This window comes from Sebastes umbrosus, chromosome 1 (genome assembly GCF_015220745.1).
Source record: "Sebastes umbrosus isolate fSebUmb1 chromosome 1, fSebUmb1.pri, whole genome shotgun sequence".
In the NCBI taxonomy this organism is placed as follows: domain Eukaryota; kingdom Metazoa; phylum Chordata; class Actinopteri; order Perciformes; family Sebastidae; genus Sebastes; species Sebastes umbrosus.
Window position 1 is genome coordinate 10,963,481 of NC_051269.1, and position 27,728 is coordinate 10,991,208.

Genomic DNA, 27,728 nt, shown 5'->3' on the forward strand with positions numbered 1-27,728 from the left:
AAGCTTTTGTAAGCCCTCACTTTCTTTATAGGGGTGAAATCAGATGCGTTCCCACCCAGATTACCATGCTCATTTCTTGCTCTTAGAGCTGGGATTTAGAGGCACACAGTGGCTAAGAGCAATGGATTATGAAGGATTACCGAAGGAAGTCTCCAAACAGAGCCACCACACCAAGCATGTGGATGTGTTTGTGTGTGTGTGTGTGTCCGTCCTGCAATATAGGATGACGTTAACGTTTCCCTAAACATTAGTCCTAATAGAAAACTTGGTAATCAGCAGAGAGAGAGACGGGCACAATCCCACTCGGACAACGGTGGTGCAGGAAAAGTAAATACGCTATAATGAGGGAAGTGCAGTGTTTCCACTGAGAGCAAACAACTGGGAGCAGTGTGAGCGTTCACTGACTCCCTGCTTGATTACCACCTGCTTAATGAATACGACAAATATTTGTGTTATTGGTGCTTTCAGGAGTGATTTGTATCATTCATTTTCAAATCATGCTTGCAAGCTTGTACTCACCATGGCCACATTCACATAGTCATCATCTGATAGAGTTTCCAGCATCTTCACCACGGAGGTTTTCATCAGCTTCAGAGTGAATCCGGTAACACTTCCACTCCTGCAGAAAAGTCACACTCTTAGATCAGTTATGAAAAAGATAAGTCCTAATCCTGCTTATGTCCATTTTCCTAACTTGTGAAGGACAGGTTGGCATGCATTCAAAATCACATCTACATGTTTTAGATGGTGACACAATGGCAAGTGGACTTCAATCAAGGTGAGAAAATGAGCAGCGTTCGCCTCCCTCTAACTTTTCCTCAGACCAACAGGTGGCACTAGCGCCCTTTGAAGCAGACATCCACTCCCGCCAGGGGGAAAATGTGGAAAGGGGAGACAGACTGAGGAGTAAAGACACTCACATGTCCACAATGATGACCATGTCCTTTGGAGACGATGCACCTTGGATATACCTGTACAAAAGACACAAAGAACGGACTTTAATTTGTTCCCATAATCTTTGAGAGTTGGCATTAAAGAAAGGAGCCAAAGTCACAATGAGCCGAGCCATGATAATATGGAGCGACCACGGCTGAGCCCACTTAAGCCACGGAATACTGAAAAGGCTTATGTGCTTAGAAGAGTTAATAAGTTGTGTTATATACTTCAGTGTTGGCTCCAGCTACTGTCGGCTGACTTCAACAGAGATACTCCTCTTTACTGAACAACAATGCCTAGTCTAAATAATTACCGCATAAGCCAGAGTAATTGCTAGTTTGTGGTCTAAGTATTTAATAACATATTCACTAAAAGTGGCCTGCACGGAGCTGTCCAACTTCCTAAGCACACAAGCTATCTCTATAAAGCCCAATACAGAGTCTAAAAGGTGCAAAATTTAACATATTGTGACTAAACAGAAGAATCATATAAGCCAATTATTAATATGTTTATAAAGGCTAAGATTATTTGTGTTTAAACAGGTTCAGATATTACTATTTATCTTATATCCTGCTTGAATTAGCTTGTTTCTTCTTTCTTTTTCAAGAATGTGACATTATTTATCAGTTACAGGCCACAATAAGCCGTGCTGGAGACCTGTTGATGTTGTTGGAATTTCCTCATTTCAGGTGACGCTTAATTAAAGTTGTTGCTTAACCCTTTAAAAGTCAATTTTCTTAAAAAAAAAAACTGCCAATAGATCAACTTACTGCATAAGCCAAAGTAATTGCTAGTTTATGGTCACTTTAAGGTGTTGAAACTCCTACTGTAAGCACACAAGACATCTCTGTAAAGCCCAATACCGAGTCTAAAAGGTGCAAAACTCAATATCTTTGGTCCAAACAGAGGATTCATATAACACAGTTATTTCTATGTTTATAAGGGCTGAGATTTTTTGTGCTTAAACAGGTTTTTGAAATGCAGATATTACCATTTATCTTATATCCTGCTTAAATTAGCTTGTTTATTCTGTCTTTTCCAAGAATGTGACATTATAAGTTAAAGGCCACAGTAAGCTGTGCTGGAGACGTGTTGATGTTGTTGGAATCTCCTCATTTCAGGCGACGCTTAATTAAAGTCGTTGCTTAACCTTTTAAAAGTCAAGTTTTCTTAAAAAAAAAAAAAATCAATAGATCAACTTACTGCATAAGCCCAAGTAAATGCTAGTTTATGAACACATTCACTAGAAGTGGCCTGCACGGAGCTGTCCAACCTCCTACTGTAAGCACACAAGCCATCTCTGTAAAGCCTAATACAGAGTCTAAAAGGTACAAAACCAGAGGATTTGTATAACCCAATTCTTACTATGTTGATGAGGGCTAAGGTTTTTTGTGTTATGCGTTAAAACAGGTTTTTGAAATTCAGATATTAGGTGATACAGGTGATGCTTAATCAAAGTCGTTGCTTAACCCTTTAAAAGTCTCAAAGCCAATACGTTGACACACTCTATCATCAATACCATCAAATAGGTCTTCCCAAATCAAATGATCACTTTGTTGTAGTGCCTTACTTGATTATTTAAGATACTGATAATTATTTCAAGAAACACAAGTATCTACTTTTGAAATTATTTAAAGACAAAAAACATTTTAGGAGTTAAAATGAGCATCAATTACTTCTAAAGAAGTTTTTTTTTGTTGCAGTAACGCTATGGTGACTCATCGGTCTAATGTGCTTTATATAGTCACTTGAAATTTGTATAAAGTCTTGAAGGAGCAGCCTGAGTGGTGTTGACCTGTGCTGAGCTAAGTGCTGTCAGTAAAATAAGATAGCTGACGGTTCTGCTCCTTTGATGACTCATCAGTTGGGCGTCAAACACATCATCTACTTTGTCAGTCCCTTTGTTGGGGGGAGGGGGGGCCTCAATGTGACAATTATGCTTCCGCTGCAAAGCAACTCTTATTATAAGGCAGTTCTGGGTGTGTGTCGGCCACGGCACGGCGTCGGGCCACAGCTGAACTAGCAAGGCCAGACAACTTGTGTCCTGGAAGAGGCGAGCACGTAACATCTGTCCACGGTTGATAGAGGATGACATACAGAGAGAAATCAAAAAATCCCTCATTCTGTTCCAATGGCAATTAAATTCACATTTACCCCTGATACAAAGAGAGCGGAGATTGATGGACATTGTAGGCTTTTCTATAGCACACTGTGGAGGGGGAGGGGGAGGGGGATGGGGGGGGCTTTCAAATGTGAGGACTAGTTTGACATTCTGAGGAGTGAGCAGGCAAGCAGTTAGCAGCCGTCTTAGGCAGAGGCAGAGTAATCATCAGGGGTCTCTTTCTGCTGATTATCAGCCGTTCCGCTGAGTGTGGAGAGAAGCCAGCTGCCTGTGGGCCAGAGAGGCTCTTTTCTTATGCTCGGCCAAGCTGATACGGAGGTAGAGCAACAGAGCCCCGGTAGGCTTCGCACACTGCTCTCACAAGTCTTGCCGCTCCCACTCACTGGCAGGAGCCACTCCAACCTGCAGCATGACCCCTGACCCTGCATTGAAGTGACGTCCCCGAGCACGCCGCCTGGGCTGCTCAAATCCGTTTTTCAGACACAACCTGGGCCACAGAAAAAGCTGCCTGAAACCCCCAGATGGAACAGAGACTCGGCACCAGCACTGCCACGCAAGAGGTCGATTAACTGAGCATGCCCAGAGTGAACACGGGTAAAATGTGTGTGTGTGTGTGTGTGTGTGAGAGAGAGAGAGAGAGTTGGGGGGGAGGGAGAATCCAATTATTTTCAATAATAAAGAATGCTACATCAAAGGTAGAACTTCCGCAGCTCTCCACAACTGTGTGGCGTATGAAATCAGGTCTGGAACCATGAGGCATATTGGCATGCATGACTTTTATCAATTTAATTACTGAAATCTTAATTTGAGGGAGTGAGAGGGAGTGGGAGGGGGGGAGCTGAGACTCCACACAGTGACTGCTTCTTTTTTTTTTCGAGCGGATGGGATTTGTGAAAGCGATCATCGATGCAGGACGGAAACTTGGTCAAAATGTGGCCCACGTCTCCACTCCCCTCGGGCTCGGGGGACGGAGACACTCCTTCTGGAGATTGAAGGAGGGTCATTTGGTGACGGCTGATGCCTGCAGACCAACTGCAGGATTTCATTAACTTCTCTGGTCAGTCTATTTCTCACCGAGGAGAATAGTCCTTTAATGGGACTTCCGCGTTATTTTGAAGGGGCTAAATGTTAATTATAAGGCAATGCAGACCTCTATTACTGGTAGTCATTATGGGTCATCTTCCACACCCCCCATGTAAAATCTCACAGTGAAGAACTGTGCAAGAGTTGGCCCTAAAATCTGCAGAGAAAATATCACTTTCAAGAAGATCATTTCTCTCTAACTGTGAAAGAGGCAGCATTGATCAGCAGTAATGGGGTTTAGGAGGAATGTGTGAGCAGTGATGGAGTAGAGGGGAGTACCACATGAGCCAGGATAGCGTCACTCAACACTGAAGCTATATAGTGCTGCCATGGCTGATTTTCCCCACAGATTGTCTTGGCGTATCAGCACCGCTCTCTTTCTCTCCCTTTCCATTGCCTGAAGCACAATTGAATTTTCTCTGTGCCTCTGAGCAGAGGACATCAGGATCAGAGAGAGCGGGGCGGAGTGAAGGATTTTCGGTCTCCGGGCTTATACGCGGTTCTACGGTTCCGACAGATACAAATCATGAATTGAGGCCGGTATCAGTGTATAATCCTCCACATTTTTGACTCATGCATCCAGATGTGTTGTTTCTGCATGGATTCCAGTCAGTAATTACCTCTCAGCTTCTGCCCACTGATGCCATTCTTTCCCTGTCATTACCCAGTCTCCGGCGTGCCAAGGCCAGGTGACAAGCAGATGGGCCTGGCTGGTGCTGAACTGAGCCCTGTCGCCCATTCTGTTCCACCACGACACAACCATCAGCCATCAGCCGGCAGACACAACATATCAACCCATGGCCTCTCTGTCCGCTCGCTCAAAGTTATGGTCGGTGTCTAACCACGGGTGCTCAATCATACTAACTAGTAAGAAGACTGTATTTCAGACATTACTATTCTATTTATCTTTTTTAAACTGTGAGAAGCTTAATACACAAGATATAATAATGAGTTCCAACTGTACGTGATTTAATTTAACCTTTTAATTCAAGTGAAACCTAAAATAAAAGTAGAGCAGTGGCTGTTGTGTTGGCGATGTGACTGCACCTGCCAGGTGGTTAACTACAGCTACAGGCACAATAAAAATAAAACACACATACAAACAAATATCTGGTTACTTAGTCCTTATAAGTACATAAACCATAATACACACAGTAAAACAGCCTCTAAGAACCACAAAAGTGACCATGTTTCTGAATATTATAGAGATAATGTGATATGATGCAGTGTGGGAACAACGTATTCATATTATGTTTAACTGACACTTTGCTGTTTGTTTTGCTGTAAAATATACATTTAAGTGACCTTAAATCTTGTATAGCTGATCCGGTCTTTTGTTAAGACACTGTGGAATTAATTATTAAAGTCAGTTATCAAAAAAATGACTAATATTTGCTTCTCAAATGTGAAGATTTACTGTGCTTATTCAATCTTGTGAAGGCTCATTGCATGGGTGGAATATGATCTCAAAAAAGTGCAAAAAGAAAAAAAGTGCTTTCGATTATTTTTGAGGGAAACTTGCATTTTGTACTTTTTTGAGACCATATTCCACCCATGCAATGAGCCCTTTTAACGATTGAATAAGCACATCTGAAGGATCCAAAGAGCACCTGTATGTGATCATCACCACAAAGACTTCTACTCCATTGTATTTGTGAAGATTTACTGTTTTTCTCTGTTTTGAAGAGATGTAATTGATCTTTTTTTTGGTTTGGACTGTTGGTCACACAAAAATAATCAATGTGCTGTCATTACTTTGATCTCTGAGAGCTTGTGATGAGAATTTCTGCTACTTTTTTTATATCTCATAGACGAACACAGAGCTCAACAACAAGGATTGCCCACTGGCCCGGCGCAAAAAAAAAAAGAAGAGATTTCCGGAGCTGATGATAAAAGTAGCTAAGGAGTGAGCCATCTCGCTTCCTTCTCATCTCTGTTGAGAGTTGCACATGTGCAGTAACGATCTGTCACTTTGACAAAGCTCATGAGCTGAAGCGCAAGCGAACATTTCAATTATCCTGGAAGCAGGAGTTTAGTTGGGTGTCGGTAGAGGATGTGGGTGAAACTCCAAATTAATTTACTTTAACAAAGATTAAACATAACAATTAACTTTAGTCTTTGTTGTTACTTGATAACTGCTAATAAATAAAACAATTCGTACAGGGGCAAGTCAAAATTGACTTCAAGGCAAGTAGATTTCTGAAAAAAAAAGAATATTAACGTTGAACCCTGGACTAACTGATTAATCAAAAACAGAATTCACAGTTGAATTGACAAGGGAAATAATCGCTGAGCAAAGTATAAATGTTTGCAATATATCACCCACTGTAACAGAAGGCTTTTCAGCTAACAGCAGATAACACATAACAGCCTAAGGTTAAGTGGCCAATGTTTTTTTTTTTTATCTTACGATATATTATTAAGCCAATATATTGAAAAACAGGACGGGCTACAGCAGCAGCAGTGACTTTACGCCCATAAAAAAACAGCAGAAAGCCATTACCTACATCATGTATGTCATGATATAAACCGTCACAATATGTACAATCAAGATAAGTCGTGTGTGCGGCCGACATGTGGTCTGTACACCGAGGTGGAACGAGGTATTGCTCTAAATGAGAGGAGATTAAAGCGGCAACATTCACGGCCACCCCGCCCTTACAACACGCCACCACCCGCCATCAATCTAAAAGAAATGCATTACACAAGCAACGAACACAATGACATATTCGGCGTTGTGGTGATTGTATTTTTGCTCCTATTGCAGCCGTCTGGTAAAAGGAGTCTCATTGGAATTCATGAAATAGTTTTATCATGGCGCAGCGCTGTAAAATCAATACATTAACTGTGCCGGGGGGCTAACTCTCTCGGGAGATTGTGTTTATGCACCCTGACCCATTCCACAAAGCGTTGCGCATTACATTTAAATTGGAGGAATTATCTACTACATACATTTCAGAAACATGCAATAGATACATGTAGCATGATACATGGAGTGGCTCGGGCTCATTTTAATGTGCTACAGTAAGTGTGGAGGAAAAGCTTACTTGTGTGTGTGTGTTCATGTTTCACCATTTCTTTTTGTTGGAATCATGTTTATTATTATACAAAATAATGAGTGGGATGTATATACTACAGTACCATCTGCATTGTATGTCTTTGTCCACATTTAATGTGTATATTTTCTTCACAGCATGAGATCTGATATGCATCCATCATGTACAGTAGATGTAAGCAGAGTAACTGCAGAATAATGGGAGAACTGTATATAACACAGAAAGACAGCTAGTGTGTGTATGTGTGTGTATGTAGGTGTGTTCGTGTGCATGCTCCCATGTGTGTGCGGATTTGCGTTGTGCTGATGGGCTTATTATTTTATGGACTGCTGCTCTCTTAGTGCTCCTGTAGATGTGGCAGGCGAATAAAGATTGAATTAAGATTAAAAAAAAAATATAGGAGGACAGCGCCCAGAGAGCCTGCAGGAGAAAGAGATGTTGTCTGCTGTTTATTTATTCCACTTTCTGTTGATTATTGGAAGTGTTGCTACCAAGATTCACATTTCCATATTTTCGGTTATGCCTAAGAAGAACACACAAAATGTTATGCTCAATTTTTCAACCACTTTCCCGTCTGAAAAAAAAAAGTCAAATATATTAAATTAGTCATGCATATTGGAATACATCAGCATCAATTATTAGCAGACGAGTACTAGTCTGTTACTGTGGCTCTTTGAGATGGAATAAAAAGTACCCCGCCGTGTCTCTCACATTTTGGCTCAAACTGAAATGTCAAATATTTTATTGGGACTGTTAAAGCCGTGTGTCACCCTTCAGTCTCACCAGAAACACACTGGTCTTTCTCTTGACTCTGTATTCTCCCTGAAGTAGGGTGAAGAGACTGAAAGAAGGGAGATACAGGGAATGGTATTTTAGGGGATTCGAGGATTGAACAGCAGTCATAATATTTACAAAGAGGTTAGATTGACTTCTTGAAGAAATCAATATGTGATATAGCCTACATGCTGTTGTGAACCTGGGAGGTAATGGGATCTTTGCAACGCTTGGCTAACAGGACTCCATGCCTGTCTCTCTGGTTATTTCTCCCCTCGCCCCTCTGCTTTTCCCTCTCCCTCTGCCTCGCTTCACCCTCTGCTTCGCTTCCCTTGATAACACGAACAGACATTATAATGGACAAATGTTAATAATTAATGTCAGAGCAATTGGAGACAATTAAGTGTGTTGACTGGACCATTAATTTTCCTGGGGCTGCTGGTGGGGGAGCAGACGGGGAGAGAGCCCATCTGTGGAGGCAGGCGGCCCTATGCTCTTTTTCCTCAGAAGTGCACCTGGACAGCTTTGGCCGGGTCAGCCGCGCCGCCATCCATCCGTCCCAGGAAAGCTACAGGTCTATTACGCTACAAACTGGCCGTGAATTCTGGCCCGTACTTTGATTCTCCATAGTAAATCACATCTTTGACTGGAGGACTCTTCCCCGAGGCAGTCAGTGCAAACGTTACTGAAGCATGTTCCCTGCGATTGCATCTGTGTATTCCAGTCGCTATCGTTGCATTTGTGAAGTTCTAGTATCTATCGGGCGTATCAGCCACTGTGATCTGATGTATCTGTGAGGTTTGTGAGGGGAGGAGTGATGATAGGTGTGTGGGAGGATGTGTGAAACAGTGTGTGTTTTGTCTGCACTTGTACATTATTTACTTTACATTAGGGCTGTCAAGTCGATTAAAATATTAAATTGAGATTAATGCATGATGGTCCATAGTTTATCGCGATTAATTGCAAATTATTCAAAAAAATTTTATCTTTTCAAAATGTACCTTAAAGGGAGATTTGTCAAGTATTTAATACACTTATCATGGGAGTGGGCAAATATGCTGCTTTATACAAATGTATGTATATATTTATTATTAGAAATCAATTAACACAAAACAATGACAAATATTGTCCAGAAACCCTCACAGGTACTGCATTTAGTATAAAAATATGCTCGAATCATAACATGGCAAACTGCAGCCCAACAGGCAACAACAGCTGTCAGTGTGTCAGTATGCTAACTTGACTATGACTTGACCCAAAACTGCATGTGATTATCATAAAGTGTGGAGACTCGTGGGTACCCATAGAACCCATTTACATTCACACATGAGGTCAGAGGTCAAGGGACCATGACAGTTTTTTCTCGCCAAAATTTAGCCTCAGTTTGGAGCGTTATTTAACATCCTTCACGACAAGCTAATCTCAATGTACCAAGTACCAGAGGATTCAGGTTTTCTAGTTTCATATGATGCCAGTGTCTTCACTCTAGCTTTAAAATTGAGAGCCAAACTGTGGTAACGCCGTTCGCCTCGCTCAGAGGCCATCCATACCATAATAACACTACTTTAGGGGCAACGGAGGTCAGACGGCTGGTTGTACCACGGTTTTACACTCTTCGGCTCACGTTAGCCCAGTTTCACAAGCTTGTCGGAGAAATACGGTGGCCTTCAGGTAACTTTAAACGTGAAAGTCTCTCTCTAGAGTCAGTGTTTGGTTTGTCCGTTCTGGGCTACTGTAGAAACATGGTGAAGCAACATGGTGGACTCCGTGAAGAGGACCCGCTCCCTATGTAGATATGAAGGGCTCATTCTAAGCTAATGAAAACACAACGATTCTTAGTTTCAGGTGATTATACACTAATGAAAACATAGTTATGAATCTTATATTGCGTTTCCGCTAATAGATCCCCAGAAATGTTACACACTTAAAGCAAAAAAACTCCCCTGGCTCAACACCCTCAGTGGTGTTAGCTTATGGTGGCTCATGTTAGCAAACCTGTGTAACTGACATTTTGACTCTGGTCTACTTGTGCTACTGTTAAACTAAGTTTTAGCATTTACCATTATGCTGTGGCCTTGTGTCTTATTCTCAACGTTCACAAGCTATTCAATACTGACAGTGTATCACCTAGCAAATGTCACTCAACTGTTGCCATGGGAAACACCCATCTAGACGCTTGAAGCTTAGATGCTGTTTCAATAAACTGTTTTATCCTTTTAAATATTTTGAAAAAAATATGCACAATAACTTTAGTATAATAATTATAGTTCATATTTCCTTACACAAAAAGTGCTCAAATGTCAGTTTGAGTTTAACACCAAGTGTTGTGCATGAGTCGTGTTCATCTTAGCATCCGTACGACTTGAGTAAATGCTCATGTTGTTGTTTGTGTGACGGATGCTGCTATCTATTGCTGTCACATAGGCACACACGACGGGCTTACCTAACCCCTGTGGACTGTTTTTGTAACGTGTGTGATTGGCCGACCTCTCCGCCGAGTGTCAGTCGGAGAGACAGCATGTTAGACTATAATAACACAAGTCTGACCTGACATATCATGACACTCCCTGCCACGGCCCCGCCACTCAGCGCGGCTGGGCGCAGGTTGCTAGGCAACGGGCCACAGCAATGTCGAAGGCTCCGACACGAGGAAGAGCTCGACAGGAGTGACAAACATGGAAGACCAGGGGGGGAGACAAGGTGTTCCTGCAATAATACACCTCTTCCTTCTGTCACACGCGCTGCTGCCGCTCAGCAGCGTTCACTCTCCTTGTGCCTTCCTGTCTCCGGGAGGAGTCCCCCAGTCAAAACATGTGTAAGAGAATTAAACTCGGCTGTACTTTGGTTGTAGCGCTGACAGATCAGAGACAGGATCGTTGTTTTAACTTATCCTGCTACGCGGTGCCTCGTGTCTCCGGCATTGTTCACGTTTACAGTGTTGGGTACGGTGACAGTGGAGCGCTAAGGAGACTTCTGGTGTTCGCTTGATTAAACTGTCAGTGAAAACCTTGTTAGTCTGATGATTGCAGATACATTGAGGTAATAGGCGAGAACTTTTTTTTTTTTTTTAATAAAAGACAAAAAAAAATGGTGTCATCCAAATAAGAACCTGCTATCACTTCAAAACTGATACTGACAGATTAAATTATTTAGTTATAGCTGAATATACCTGCGATTCTCGGTACATGGTTAAAAACTCTACTGATTCTTATTCTCTCTCTTTTATCCAACTGGGATACAACCACAACGTTGTACAGTAAGGAGGGTGTAAACTGTGATTTTAATATATTTGAATGTTTGTTTTGATGGTTCTTTTTGTTACTGGAATATAGTTATATGTTGTTTTTGTTTTATGGGTATTTATTTCCTATGTTTTGGTTGATTAGGGTGAGAGCACTGTAATTTCCATGTTTTTATGGATGAATAAATTGAACCTTGACTGAGCCTTTATCAACATCAACATTTAATTTACATCTACAGATGAATGGATTCATTCTCTTTCAGAAGTGGCTACATTTAAAGATGTCAATATTGGGGCATTTTGGATCTCGACTTTCATATAAATAAACTTCATCACAACGCGAAAGCTTCTTTTGGTTATGTCTTTTGTTTGTTTGTCTGAGCTCGGTGACTTCATCTGACAGCCTGGACTGACCTCAAACAGCCACTCAGGTTGAGCTGGATCCAGACAGAGATGGAAAACGGGGTCAGGTCTAATCAACATTGCTGTCATGATTATGTCCAGTTCACTCCAACCTGTAACCAGGCAACAGGCAGGGCTGCCACAAAGCCGATGTGACAGTGGCAGGTAGATTGAACGTGGAAGGGTGGACAGGAAGCTCGGGCGGGTGCGTGACGGGGCTGTTTGGCCGAACGCAGCCTAGTTCTGTCCAGCCCGTCACACTCGCCGCCCCGGCACTCTGTGCAGAGATCAGCTGTTGCACTGAGAAACACAGCCAAAGGTGGGCACTTTAAACAAAAAACATTAGCCTCTATCTTGCTTTGTCCTTGTAGGGAAAGACAATGCACCAACATTATCACTTAGGGAGATAAATACGGGCCGGGAAAACGTTTTGATCTCATTGCACTAAACAATATCCGTTATTTAGCTCCGGGCTAGAAAGAGCACAGGAGGTCTAGAGGAGCCAAAGACAAAGCACTGTACAGGAATCATAATGTGCCGTAAGGCTGCACTTAACAGTTAAAGCCTTTTTGTGTGTGCATGTGGTTACATTTAGCCGCCCACTAATGTGCAGATAAGCATCCAGTTTAGGAAACAATATTACAAAATATTAAAACCTTGTTTTCTATACAGGCATTATCAGAAACATATTTATATTATTGCATTGATGCAAACATTATGTTACCGTTGTAGTGAGTATTTTAGTGTAGTTCAGTGAAGTACATGTAATAATTGAAAATAGTTGTATGTAAGTAGGTAACTCCTTTTCACTCCAGCACTGAGCAAAAAATTAAGAAGATAATGAGGATGAAAAGACCTCAAATCATCTTAAATATAACAAGAAAAAGCAGCACATTCAGTGGCAGAGTCTACCGACACCTGGTTTATAGCACATATATTAAAAAAGTCAAATGTGTTTACACCATGTGTGAGAAATTTGTCACAATTTGAAGACAGCATGACAGTGGTGCTGCTGACAGCACAGGCGTTTGCAATGACAAGTTAAATTTCTGCAATTTTCTGCACTTTTCCTCTGCTGCTCTCTGTTTGTGTTGGTTCGAGGCTGTCCGCTCTCAGCCAGACAATCTCCTTTACTCTCAACGCTCAGCTGGACTCTCACCTGGTGCCCAAAAACTCACACCTTCCAACACTCGTCTGGACCGGGATAAAGCAGCAAATTGAGATGTGTGTTATTTGAAATATGGCAAATTTATATAAGAATTTACCACATCTAGAGCTGATTTGGTCTTTATGAGTAAAAACTGTTTATAGTGTACTTTATATATGTTGATGCTACTTTATCGAAGTCAAACTTAAACTGAATGTGTAAATCCAAAATCAGTGAGTAAACAACTCTTCCTCTTATATTTTACTAAAAGCTGGCATGAGCTTGTTTTTTTGGATGATGATTATTCAGAACTAGAGCTGCAACGATTAATCGATTAGTTGTCAGATATTAAATTAATCGCCAACTATTTTGATAATCCATTAATCAGCTATTTTTTAAGAAAAAGAAGTAAAAGTTCTCTGATCCCAGCTTCTTAAATCTGAATATTTTCTGGTTTCTTTATTCCTCTATGACAGTAAACTGAATATCTTTGAGTTGTGGACAAAACAAGACATTTGAGGACGTCATCTTGGGCTTTGGGAAACACTGATCCGACATTTTTTCACCATTTTCTGACATTTTATGGACCAAACGACTTATTGATTAATCGAGAAAATAATCGCCAGATTAATCGACAATGAAAATAATCATTAGTTGCAGCCCTATTCAGAAGTACAGTACATTAACACCAGTGTCATTCTTTCTATCACCATTATAGCTGCTGAAGAGTCCAAATGTGCCAATTTAGTAAATAAATACCTCTGAAAACTTCAACGTTCAAAAACATTGAAGATGATGGATGTTTTTTTTTTGTATTCTTCCTAAAATTGGCCAATAGGCATTAATAGTGTAAGAAGAAAATAAAATCCCTCTTATCCTTACCAAGGTCTTCTGCGGACGTCGTACAGGTCAATCTTGTTGGGAGCCCTCAATGGAGTGGCTGGAGAGAGCAAGAAAATAAGTTATAAGCCGTACAGTGCACTGTAGGATATTTCATATCAGATTAGATCAAAGTATTCATAATTTCATTCTGTCCATCGAGTTACCAGTACGGCCATCTGATAAGAGATTGCCAATGTTCTGCAGCCGAGGAGCCCTAGGGTCAATTTAGACGTTATCTTGCCGTGAGTTATAAGGCAGACTGTTGACTCAGTACCCTGCAGCCTACCTGGGTAGTATCGAGTCACTCCTGTGGCACTGCCAAACACCTGCCAGCGCAGAGAGCTGTCCTCCTTGCGGTTTTCAATGAAGACCCTCTCCAGCGCCTGGGTCCAGTTCAACTCGTTCAGGATGACCGGGGCTGTAGGAACACACACATTGATAAACACACATCAGACTCAAGTATAGTTAAGGTTCATTGTTTCTCGTTGATCAGTTTACACAGAAAAATAATTACTCAGTTTTTCACAGACTTTCACCCGGATTTAAATGTCCCCATGCATCCAAACATTTGTGTGATTCCTGATGCAAGAGGACACCATAAACCCCGGCTTTCAGAAAAAAAGCAAGGTCCTCTTGCAATGAGCTCAGAATATGCTTCTGGTTATAAAAGAGAGAAAATGTAAATGAGTTGCTGATTATGTGCCATAGTCCCTCAAATTAAGTATAAAAAAAGCAAGAAATGCTTAAACTACAGGCTCTAAAAATATGTTTTTTTATAATCCGATTTAAACCCACAGTTTTGTGATACTGGTTTCTTTTTTTGCAACTGTTTTTCAATTTTTCAGAATAAACACAGAAAAATTCCCTGATTTTTAGCCAAAAAAGTCAAACAAAAAGCCCTAAATGTAAAGTAACCAAAGTGCAAAACACCAGGTTTTACTCTGTCAGTAACCCAAAGGTCAACTCTCCGTGCCGAACAACCTTGTCCGTGCCAGCAGCAGCTGAGCTGAGCACATAAGAATGGATGTATGCAGGCAGCTCGGCCGGCGGTGGCCCGGCATCCGCCTAATCTGGGTGATCTCTGACGAGTGCAGGAGGAGGAATCTGAGATGACCTTGGAGGAGGTCATATGTCACTCGCAGCATGTGGAGGCAGAACAATTTTGATAGCAAAGAAATACAAACTATTCCTGCAAAATGTCCATGAATGTGTGTCTGTGTTAAGAGGATTTGTGGATGCGTGATAATGAAAAAGAAAGCGCTTGTGAGTGCGCGGCTTAACGCATCAAGGTGTGTGTTTTGAGTTGAAACGTGAGGTCACAGATATATCTAGCAGGTCAGTGGTAGTGAAATTGATTTATGGTTGTGGAGAGAAGTATTCATCATGTAGTCAACAAGAAGTGGAATAACACGCTGCTGGTGGAGGTGGAATAACTCTACGACCACATCAACCTGGGCCTCGTTTCCTCTCTACCTCAGACTCTTATATTGTATTTACACTGTTTTCACATTTTCACTTTTATGATACAGATTATGCTTTTTCTATGTCTAACAAAATGCATACACACACACACACACACACACACAAACCAAACATGCTTTCAGTGTGTGTTTAATAGCAGAGCTGAAGTCAGAAGATGGGGAGTGCAATCAGAGGTTTAATAGCCACCTGATTAAAGAGGAAACAAGACGAGGCACTGAGCTGAAGAGAACTTCACTCGCTTCTCTGATTTAATTACTCAGCCAACCAAAACTAGACGAGCCTCCGAAGCGACAAGTCCGGCTTTCCTCAAACCGCTGGTTTGAATTTCAGACAAATAAACGATCATTATCCTGTTTCCCCCGTGCTTTTCAATTACAGCTCAGTGTTTGACAAGCTGTCAGTTTTAGAGGTATTAAATACGCCACGACCTTCCCCTAATCTACTGCTCACCTCCTTTACTGTAAGCCTCTGAATAATCACAATCACAGAATTGCCTAAAAAAAATATCATATTGTTTTTTATATTTCCAGCTGAATGTTCACTCGAACCCGAAATTGTAGCTCAAAATAAAAGCTAAGTTTCATTACTCTTTAGTATCCTGTAAAACAAATGCACACAAACAATCACACACGCACACACACACACACACACACGCACACATGCACTACAGCAGCACTAAGCAGTGTCTGGAGGATAGGAATATATGAAAGCCAAATTGCTGCCATCACCAAGGGGAGCTCCTCAACATGTTTTTCTCAAAATTCATAGACGTAAACACAAAGGAAGAATGGAGGAGGATAGAGGCAGCCCTACAGATGGGGATAAACATAAAAACCCAGAGAGAGGGGGAGGACGATTGATGGAAAGCAACACAGAAATTAACACGAATGAGTGGCTGCTTTCACAGCCCGAAAAGGCAATTTCTCGCTCATAAGGGAAAGAGAGAGAAAGAGAAAAACACACAAACTAAACTTCACTTTACACTTCTAAATTGAAAATGGCAGAATCAAAGACTTAGAGGTCAAAGAATTGATTATCTGTGGTGTTTTCACATTACGTAACAAATGTCAGACCACATTGTCCTTTGCTTTTGTAGGTGAAACAACTAGCTGGTGAAAAGTTGTTAATCACAGTTTTATAGTTGGGAGTTGTTGGGACAGCTGAGGCTTCACGATCGCTGTAAAACATTACTTTTGATTTATTGGAAAAATCGTATCGATCTAATGCTTTGTCGGCTTTTTCATTGTGCGGTTATTTGAGGACTAATTCCTGAAGAATGTGTACTAGTGAGTGACACTTCTGCCACAAACTTAATTGCATTCTTCCAGAATTAGAAAGGGAGCTTTATGTTTGATCTCTCATAACACAGAGTTTACATTTGCCAAGCGTCCAGATGGAGTGAACTAGAGAGAGAACTTAGTGAGACTCTCAGTATCTCTGCAACTTTGACTATGAATTTTCAAAACTTGCCGCAGTCGCTCCCATGACTCCGATTCATTTCCGACCAGTGGCTATATATTTTACTGATGTTTGCGCGGAGATTATCAGGGAACCAAACCATGCATTTCAATTTCATCTGGCCAACACTCTGTGGTCAAAGAGCCATCTGATTAATGTGTAAAAAGTCGTATCCTTTAAGCATTAGCTATCACAGCGGGCTGCTGCGGCGGCAGCCTGTGTGCTGTGAAGTCCTGGCTGCTCTTATCAGGAGAGGCACTGGGTCTGTAATGATAGCTGTCCCAGACAGGCCAAGGGCAAACAGACATCCTGCGACCTCTGTTTAAAACTAGCACCATCTCAGCTACCTTGACTAACATCAAGGGATCAACCGAACTCTGGCTATGCAAGGATTATCAGCTGCAATGCTGCCCAGGGCTGCACACACACGCACACGCGCACACACACACACACACACACACACACACACACACACACACTCTTGACTGTGTGTTCATGATGTGTGTGTATTTTAAGGCTGTTCTTGATGTGAATCTTGTGTTTACCAGAGATGTGCTCATAAGTTTCTGGGAAATAAGTTATTCAGCATGAAAAAAGCATAAAAAAACGACTAATCGACTACAGAAATCTTACGTCGTCTGACACCAAAATGACCGACTAGTTGACTAATCGACTAAGAGGGGGCAGCCCTATGTGTCTTTATTCACACCTAAGTGTTGGTCAGTCTTGGTCTTTCAATCAAGGTTTAATAAGACAGACCAAAGTGTGTTTATATATATGTCTATATCTTTTCTTTTATTTTGAAAACTCTCGAGAGATGGTAAAGGTTAGGCATCGATCTTGAAAGGTTGAAAGGAGTGATAAAGTTTGCCGTCCTGGTTCGGCCTCCGTGTTGTTGTTTCATTAATCCAGGTGCAACTCAACTCACAGCGTGGTTGGTTGACCCCTTAAGCTCAGAAAAATCGACCATGTTACGAAAAAAAGATTATGTCGCTTTTTCGCCGTGTAATATTAAACGTTCTGTGACGAAAACAACAGTTCGAAAAAATATATTGACATGCGATTTAATCGCACAAAAAAAACATCCTCGGTGTTTGATGTGAGCCACCTCGACTGTCAGGCTAACTCTGCATACACACACACACACACACACACACACACACACACACACACAGACACACACACAGAGAAACACACATCTGCTGGTGATCTCTACAGAAAAACGGGGACATCAGAGATAAGAGAACGGAGCGAACTAATTCTCTTTGATTTATTCATTTAGGATGCGCTGTGACTTCTCTGGACAGTTGATAAAAAGACAAATTTCCCCTGGGGGGGAAATATGCTCACACAGGCAGACAGGGCCTCCGAGCGCTGTGTTGGGCTCATCTTTCACGTGGAACGCGCCGCTCTCTGATATCTTTAAAAGGTAATTCATCAGCGCGCCGCTCCCCTGACATTTAGAGCACCCTTGGCTTTGCCCCTTTATGGAGCAAGACTGCACACCAAGTAGGGAAACAATTATGAGTGGGATTTATGGAGCATCTCTGCGTGAGATCATTTCTCAACCCCCCCCCCACCACCACCACCTCCTCCATCCTATGACCCCCACCCCCCCAAACCGCCTCACACACACACATTATTCACACCGATATAGCCGAGATAAAGAGCCATCCACAGCGATCTGCGCCTTATGCCCTGTATTAATCCAACATTATAGAAATAGGTGCATGCGCTTACTGTACACACAGAGGCCGGTAATATATCAGAGCGGAACACCAGTGGTCCCTCATAACACATCCATAACGGTAATGGAGCTGAAGCTATTAGCTAAATCTGTCGGAAGAGTCATAACCATTATCACCGCCATCGCCATGAAGCGTTTACATATTGTACTTTTTAAATAGAGTGACTAAGTGGTGGTGGTGCAGTTTGACATATACGTAGGTGACATTACTCAAACAGACAGGAGACAAATACAGCTTGTTGTGAATCTCAGTGAATTAATATCCAGCTGGCATATATAACCAAAGCCATATCTTAAAGGGACAGTTATTTTTCATACTGTATGTTTAGGTAATGTATAAAAAATAAGGGGAGTTAAATTTGTTTATAATTCACTGACACTTCCCACACTTTATTGGCAGTAAAATTGAGTAAAGAGTGATTTCTGATACCATTTTTTCCTTCCCAATTCCGATACCTGAACTTGCGGTATCGGACGATACCGAGTACTGATCCGATACCAGCATGATAAAAAATATATATATTTATTATTATTAACCTATTATTATTACCTAACAGCTGTTTACTACTGACCATGTATGAATGTGATATGATTACTATCTTTGTTGTATGGCTTGACTCAGGTTAAACATTTATAAAACATGAACAAATACTTAAAGAGAATAAATGCAATAGAACTTTGTTTTATTATTCAGTTTGTCAAAGAACATAAATAAGTGAAGCTAGGAATAAACAACAATTCTCTTAGCGGTCTCCTCAGTGGACAGCCTGTGTGCTAATTTACTTATTACTTCACTTATTACTTACATACTGGACATATCGCCATTTTACTTGTTGGATTTTCCACTGTGAAATATTATCAATTGGCTGACATTTTCCTCGCTCTGACTACCGTTACACTCTCCACTAGCACCGCACTGTTGTTGTTTGCTATCGTCACCTGACAAACTACCTGCAATCAGTTCTTCTTCGCTGATCTAAAACAGTAGTTGCCAGTGGCAGCCATGATACATCCAGGTTCGACAGCACAGTGAAGGCTACTGTTTTGGAGCATCAAAGAAGAATTGATTTCCTTGTTGTTGACTTTTTTCTAAATGATGGTGTCAGATCGGAACATAGACCAACGTCTAAAACACCGCACTCGTGTGCATAATGGAGTTGGCACAAAATCTCCAGTTGGCAATCAGCACAGCAGACCGCGCAATGGGAGCTAACCAAACAACATCAATAGTAAACATTTTCCACATGTAGAAGTGAAAAAGCTAATTTCATGCACTGTACCGCTCTACTCTCGTAGTCTCCACCAGGCTCAATCAAGAGGCCTTTATTCTCTGACTTATATCTTCAGACGGGGGGAACCAGAGCTGGCACAAAATGGCTCCGGGAACAATGCGCAGGCCTGATTGCTCTATTGTGAGTTAGCTACGGCCTTTGACATCTCCTCCTGAACCAAGAGTGTCTAATTCTGACAAGATTTGTCTGGAGACACAGCTGGAGGGCATTGTCACAGACAGGTGCCATACACTGCCTGTTCAACAAAGAGAGCGAAGAGCTAGACAATAACAGAAAGGAAAAAAAAGAAGAAATGCCACTGTGAAAATGGCTGTCTGTCTGCACACGCTCCGGTTTTTGAGTCTTTAAAGAGGCAGGCAGACTGTGTCCAAAAGGTTAGAGGTGGATAACAGAGGGAACATGCCAAGCGAAATCAGAGTCCCGGAAGGTACATGTGTTCCCTTTTGTCCATTTGGCAGCTGCAGACTAAGGAGGGTGTTATGTCCGCGGGGCAGCACGGTGCCAAGCAGGAAGGGAAGGGTCCACGAGCGGGCGAGACCATGCCCACACAGACAGAAAAAAAAAATACAGTACAGATCTGGCGTGAGAGACCGTCTGTCAACTAAAATCATGTTAGTGTGCTAAAGTGATGGCTGATGTAAAAGAGGGGAGATCGAGCTAACATACAAGGTCAAGTCGAGACTGTCATCTATCCACTGCCCAGCGGGGTGTGTGAAAACCAGGAGGAGACATCGTGGTACATGCATGATACAGGTAAACCTCTGGATATGTGTTATATATTACACATTCATTATCTTATTTACCATTTTCTTACAGGGCAGATTTTTGTCTGCACATGTCTGAGATTATTCAGCATACAAAACACGTTTTAGAGACTCAATGACATAAAAAAAAAAACATTTTCAGAGTTTTTATCCTGGGTTGTGTCATCTATTGGTATACTATATATCAAATATATTTCAAAATCCCTCACTTTTATCTTCTTGTCAAACACTGACTCATCCTGGACATAGGCCATATACATACATTTATTCAATCAATTGTAATTTGGGGCGACTAGCTGACCCCTACCATCATATAAAACCAGTTAGCTTGTGGTTCATAGTAGAGGCTGACATTCCCGCAGGAATATCAACTATCACTATCACCGTTCATCACGTGACTGGGACAGGACGGGACTGGAATCATAATACCAACAGGTCAGTAGAGATGCATTGATCACCAGTCTCGGTTATAGCCGATTCTGTGCCGGTCAAATTTACACGCATGCGCCGCACGATGGTTCACGTCGCATGCAAATATTTGCCACGGCAACGGTGTCTCCCTCTCCTCTTGCTCTGTGTAGACAGTTCTCTGTGGGTAAGGGGGCATCTAGGGGTGCTGCGTGGGTGTTAGGGGAAACTGGGTTTTGGTGAGACATATGAGGGCCGTGTTGTTGAATATTCACATATGTTTGTGTTGTGTTTTTATGCGTGGACCACAGGAAGAATAGTTACTACCCTGGTAGCAACTAATGGGGATCCTAACTAACAAATAAACAAGTAGGTGTGGGGCAGGCAAGAGGATGTTGCTCGCCGCATGAGTTAATATAATATAATACACACATCTTTACATTCTTGTAAAAAGATCCTGATTCATAAGTAGTTTTGTATAAATAATCAGATAAATAAATACATAGTTTTAGATGGATAAATAGTTGACGCTCTATAATAGGCCTGTATATAATAATGAAGCCTATGCACCTTTCCACCAAAACAGTAATAGAGAAAAAGTATTCTTGTGTACTTACAGCCTTTATATATGTCTGTAGGAATCTGGACCGCACTGGAAGAGTAGTTGACCTTGTTTTTAAAATTGGGATCGTCCACAAACTCCAGCTCCAGAGACGTCGCGTTCTCCTCTTCTCCATCCTCCGTCTGCACACACACACACACACACGAACACGAACACACACAAATCTGAGTGAGCATACAAATAAAAACGCGTGGATACATAATACAGCAAATACAGAAACCGCGTTCTGTCACCTCGCATCTTGTGGCTTTACAGCGCCCATCTGTGGCTCTGGTACATACAGAACAGTGTATTGTCTCTCCGTCTGACTCACACAGCATTTGGATAATGTTAAGCACAGAAATAGCAATTTATTCCGCCTTCAGATTTAGGTGGTTCTATAGTCTCCCTCTCATCAGAGGACAACAGCAGGTATCAGAGAGACTCATTAGTAACCGAGATGACTATCACAGACACATGAGGTGCCATACAAATTAACCCAGACAATAACTAGCAACAAACACCACTTAATCACGGTTTAGTCTCCCACCCATTGGAATGATAGCATATTTCATAACAGACTGCCTCCTCTCTCTCTCTCTCTCTCTCTATCGCTCGCCTGTGATTGTTTAAACAACAAACGCTGAATATTTCTAACATGTTTTACAGCTGCTCAGTGTGGCCATTGTACATGATGAGAAAGTCTGACACATATTGCATTAGGAAAGTGTCAGATATCAAAGAAAGCCGGAAGATAAAAGAGAACTGACATTTAAGCTTTTTTATCTTGACAAAGTTATCAATGGAATCCAATCTGTGCCTGCTCCCACCGGAGGAAGTGATTGTGGGATGTGGAGAAAAAAAAAATGGCAGCAAGATATAACCCCACTCTCCGGTTCAGTTTATTGGCTGATTCTTGATCAGATTTCAGTGCGTATCTTAGAACCGCTCACTAAAACCTAGACGCATGCTTAGAAAACAGCACAAAACTAAAACAAAAAACTCACATCTCTGATCATTCCTCACGTATTCTGATTGCTGAAGAGCAAAAATGTGTGACTGCAATACGCACTTTTCATTTTTAATAAAGCAGCGTGGGTTAATTGGATCTGACATGATAAAAATTGTTTGTTTTTTTGGAGGAATTAAATCAAAACTTCATGTCCACGGCAGAAAAATGATTGATGGGCCAACTTTAATTGACTATTAAAATGCAATTACAAGCTGTTGTTGGGACGAGCAGGGGGATAGTTGTGCTGAAGTCCCATTGAAAGTCAACATAAGGAACGATTCAGTGTTATGACAGAGACCAGCTCATGAGAGATACGACCACATAATAAATATGTTAGGATGGATAAATGTGGTACTGAACAGAAACAATTGGCATTCAACAGATAGATTATGACTGAAATACCAATTATCAACTAGTTGATTGAAATTATTACACATGGTCTGGCCTCAACAAATTAAAGGTTCAGTAAAAAGTGTTTTAGATGTTTAGAGCATTATATATAACAAAGGTAGAAATTTAGAAAAAGTCTATTTAAATGCACGAGAACATCTGTATGTGACACAGCTGTAGCACTTTCTATATTTTCTGTGTGACAAGTTGGAAGTGTTTCATTGTCTCACATTGTTAATCACCAGACAGCACATCTGGATGAGTGAGAGGTTGTGAGACAAGAACTTGCTGATATTTTAGTTTTAATGGAAAGGGTCCTCACGGTATATAATGCAGGTTAGATATGGCATCTGTTTTATTAGTTTTAGTCTGGCGCCCTGTTGAGAAAAGGCTGTTCAGCTGTTGTTTTTAGTTTACACCTTTGGGACCTGATGTGAGGCTGTAATCTGACAACCAACAAGTGTTATATTACCACTGTTTAAGCAGTGGTAAAATGATCTTTTTCTGTTGTTCCAATTCAATCCGGATGCTTTATTTTGTTTTATTAATTTGGAGGGAATGACTGAGGCAGAACTAAACAGGGATGCAGCTTACTAAACAAGAGAAAATATAAAAAAAATTGATGACTGTTTGCAGGTCATATCTGCCTTTAGCTGCATAATAAAGTAATTGTAATGATATGAAAGAATGCTGGCTTTTCAACAGCACTAACTGTGAGGTTGAGGTGTTTGTTTATCACTCAGTCTGACACTAATTCTGTCAATGTCGGGCAGGGAGGTTTTTTTTTTTCTTCTTCTTCAGAAGAGCCCAATCATAATTAACCAAGGCAGCGTCTAATTAGGAGCTGAATAAATCCACGCAGGAAAGACTGATTGGTTCATTTTCTTCAACCATCCACCACCTGTTTTGCTCGATTCATTACCCAATTTGTTAATTTTATCTCCCCGTTCTCAAGGTTTAATTAAAGGCTGAAGAGGCCAGAGATGACATTTTGAAGATTCTTTCAGTCCCGCCTTCAGCCAACCAGGGTTAACCTCAAACATGTCACTTAAGACCCTGTATGTGTGTGTGTGTGTGTGTGTGTGTGTGTGTGTGTGTGTGTGGGTGGGTGTTTATTTGAAAGACTGCAGGCATGAGATAGAGGAAAAGCAGCCCTTTAAACAAACAAGGAATCCTTCAGAAAAAAACAACATTTCAATTGGTAAATAGCTGCTTTAACATATTAACATGTAGTATACTACAACTAAAAACAGCAACAAATAATAATAATTTAAAATATATATATATAATAATTTATTTCAATTTTGATTAAACATTAGAATAATCAGACATGCTATAATTTATCTATGTGATGGTTGTCTTCTAAGTAAATACTACCACGGGACATGATTGACAATATTTTTCTTCTATCAGACGGATAAACGTATTGCAGTTAGGGCTGTCAATCAATTAAAATATTTAATCGCGATTAATCGCATGATTGTCTTTAGTTAATCACGACTAATCACAAATTAACCACACATTTGTTTATCTGTCCGAATGCACCTTAAAGGTAGATTAGTCAGGTATTTAATATTCTTATCAACATGGGAGTGGGAAAATATGCTGCTTTATGCAAATATATGTATATATTTATTATTAGAAATCAATTAACAACACAAAACAATGACAAATATTGTCCAGAAACCCTCACAGGTACTGCATTTAGCATAAAAAATATGCTCAAATCATAACATGGCAAACTGCAGCCCAACAGGCAACAACAGCTGTCAGTGTGCTGACTTGACTATGACTTGCCCCAAACTGCATGTGATTATCATAAAGTGGGCATGTCTGTAAAGGGGAGACTCGTTGGTACCCAGAGAACCCATTTTCATTCACATATCTTGAGGTCAGAGGTCAAGGGACCCCTTTAAAAAAGACCATGCCAATTTTTCCTCGCCAAAGTTTAGCACAAGTTTGGAGCGTTATTTACCCTCCTTCCCGATGAGCTAGTATGACATGGTTGGTACCAATGGATTCCTTACGTTTGTTAGTTTCATATTATACCAGTATTTTCACTCTACCTTTAAAACAGTCTACCACAACCTGAAAAATTGCAAGTTGCGTTAATGCGTTAAAGAAATTAGTGGCGTTATTATCACGTTAACTTTGACAGCCCTAATTGCAGTGAAAGTGGGATCATGCAGACCAAAGATTATTTGCATTTTCACTCTCTGCTTTGATAATATGAATACGATCTTGTCTGTAGTAAGTATTATGACAAAGAAGACTTAAAAGTCATAATACTGTTCAACTTGCAGACAACAGGACAGTCTCCAAAGGAAGCCATTAAAGGAATTAAAATATTAATACAAAGAACCCAAAGGAGGCTGGTAGGTAGTTGAATAAGAGAAATAAATAAAATGCTCTTCAGACATGCTTTGGCACATGGACAGTTTTAAAAATGAATTATCACATTGCACTTTTTTTATATCAAGGGTACAGTGACAAGAGGAGAGAAATTAACAGGATACAGGAGTAGAGAACAGGATAGGGAACAGAGGAGACAAGCCTTGAATAAGAGAGCCCGCCAATCACTTACCTTCTTTACAACGGAATTCTTATCATATCCCCCTGATAGTACAGTACAGGACAGTACAGTGAAGTTTCACTCCAGTGGTAAAGCCTTAATTGAAAGGGGTCATCGTGGGAAGAATCAAGATTCAGATATGAGAGTACTGCTGGGATGAGAAATGACCTCTGACTGACCTCTGCCACTGTCTTTGGGTGGTTGTGGGGTTGGTAAAGTGGGGGTCAGGGGTGTGTCACCGGCTCGGCCTCAGTGTGCCATGTTAATGATGACTGATGTTCTCCAATTAGATGTGCTGACAGGCCCTAAAGCGCCGTGTCATTAATCACAGGAGTGGCGTGCACAAAGAGAAAATCACACCATGATTTATTGCTTCTCCGCCTCACTCTCTTCCCCTCTCTATCTCACTCTCTTCCCATCTCTTTGTGCTTTGGTGATGTCGGGGGGGGGGGATTCTTGCACTCCTCCTTGAAACTTAATCAATCAGCGGTTACGGGCTCCGAGCGTGACCTATCCCGAGGAGGAACTGCAGCCGGAGCGGTGGCGTGGTGAGAACAAACAGCGGGGCTTTTTCTGGAGGAAAAACTGCGTTACCCAGCCTGCAGGTCGTTCCTTGAATGTCATTCATATTCTTCAGTATGAATGACACACGTGATAGAAATCCTCGTGTATGAAAGTGCGATATGACTCGTGTTTTGGTGTGAGGTGTATGGCTTAACAACCCCCGCAGTTCGGGTCTGCAGACGACACAGTTAGGGTCCGTTGGGAGGGAGAAAACTCTGGGAATACGACTGGGGGAGGACAGCTGAAGTCACTGTCACATGCACGTCGGCCTGCTCTGTCACACCAACTCACCGTAAAGCAGTGTCACCTCACTAACACACACAGACATCCCAGGGGCCTGTGACCGGAGGGTGGAGGGTGGGGGGTGCATCAACACCGACGAGGCCAGGAGGAGAGATGGGGTAGGGGTTGCAGGGAAGGGTGGTAAGGGGTGGGAAGTGGAGCGGGTAGGATTCAGGGTTTTGAGGCAGGCAGACGGAGGGAGGTGGGGAAGCAGTCCGTACTGTACTCACATAGTCTGAATCCGCTTTGGAATCGTAGTATGAAATGGCATTCTCCTGTGCAGAAAAGAAAAGTGAAAAGACAGGTGATGAGAGAAGATATAGCAGCGTCTATATCAGCCCCGACCCCTCGCGGTGGCGAGCTAGAGAGAGAGTCGTGGTTATATTCCATCACACTGTTCAGCATGAGAATATAATCAGCATCACAGAACACAGGAGGAGTAGTGTGATGTGGAATGACAAGTCATGAGAAAGGCGAGCAGATAGCTGTATGTATCTGGGCAATGCTTTTGTTAAGAAGATGCGATGTGGCAAAAAAAACACTGTAGGAACATTTTCATGTGTTGTGGAGAAAAAACAATATATGCTGTGGTATGGAGCATAGTTTGCAGTGAAAGAAGAATAAACTCAAAATATGACTCTCTCTGGGAGTCTTATCAACCTCAGCTCGCCGTGTTTTCAGTCTTGGAAAACAGCTCTGACAAAAGGAAAGAAACAGAAAAGGGAAATAATGTAAATGTATGCAATTTTGCTGCTCTATTTTGTTCTAATTGTCGACTGAAGCTACCAGCCGCAAGCCGAAGCCCCGGATGCAACCTCTCACCACCAAGCTCTCGGCCTTTACCCCGAGCGAAGACCCCATACACCCTGGCTGCTACCCTCCCTGCCGCCCTTGTCTCCTCTGAACTGGCGTCCTTATCTCCGGTAGAGGCAGGCGTGAGGGCGGGCAGGGGTTGCATGCAGCGAGCGGCGTCCGTGGGGCCTGCCTCATTATCATGAGGAGGCTGGCTGAGGGCGCGCTCTCAAGGGCGCCACAGTGACTGACTCGCCCTCACTGGAGGAGCTGTGGTCATGGTCTGATGAGGGAGGACGGCTGACGGAGAAAGAGAGACTCTACTGTACAGGTATATGGTGAGTTTTACACACGACTTACGTCGCTTTCACTGTTTCCATCTCTCTCCTGCTGTCTCACACACACACACACACACACGCTGCTCTCTGTGTTTGTTTAACTCGTACAGCACCTATATGCACAAGCATTCCTCTTTCTCTGTCAGCCCCCATCTCTTCTCTCAGCTCCCTTCAGCGTTGAGAGCCTCTCCACACACCACGACCGGGGTCTTGGCCGGCCTCCAGTGCTAATCAGAGAGTCAGTCATCAGCTCGGCTCAGTCCCTAACAACTCAGCAAAGAAACGCAGTTATGATCAAAACTCACACTGACACCGAACATGGGGCGGACCAGCCTGGACGCAGCTTGTGTCTTTGGGTAATGAGCGTGGACAAGATAGAGGAG

The 27,728-nt window shown here is 41.9% G+C and overlaps 1 protein-coding gene across 1 annotated transcript in view; it reads right to left on the minus strand.

The window, feature by feature from the left end:
* Window positions 1-27,728, minus strand: part of LOC119475078 (voltage-dependent calcium channel subunit alpha-2/delta-2-like) — a 101,705-nt gene that overhangs the window by 38,076 nt on the left and 35,901 nt on the right. Inside the window, exons 5-10 of the mRNA XM_037747578.1 lie at window positions 26,446-26,490; window positions 21,412-21,538; window positions 13,930-14,061; window positions 13,644-13,701; window positions 921-971; window positions 520-619 (exon numbers count right to left, since the gene is read on the minus strand). Coding sequence (XP_037603506.1) covers window positions 520-619; window positions 921-971; window positions 13,644-13,701; window positions 13,930-14,061; window positions 21,412-21,538; window positions 26,446-26,490 — 513 coding nt within the window. The remainder of the gene's footprint in view (window positions 1-519; window positions 620-920; window positions 972-13,643; window positions 13,702-13,929; window positions 14,062-21,411; window positions 21,539-26,445; window positions 26,491-27,728) is intronic.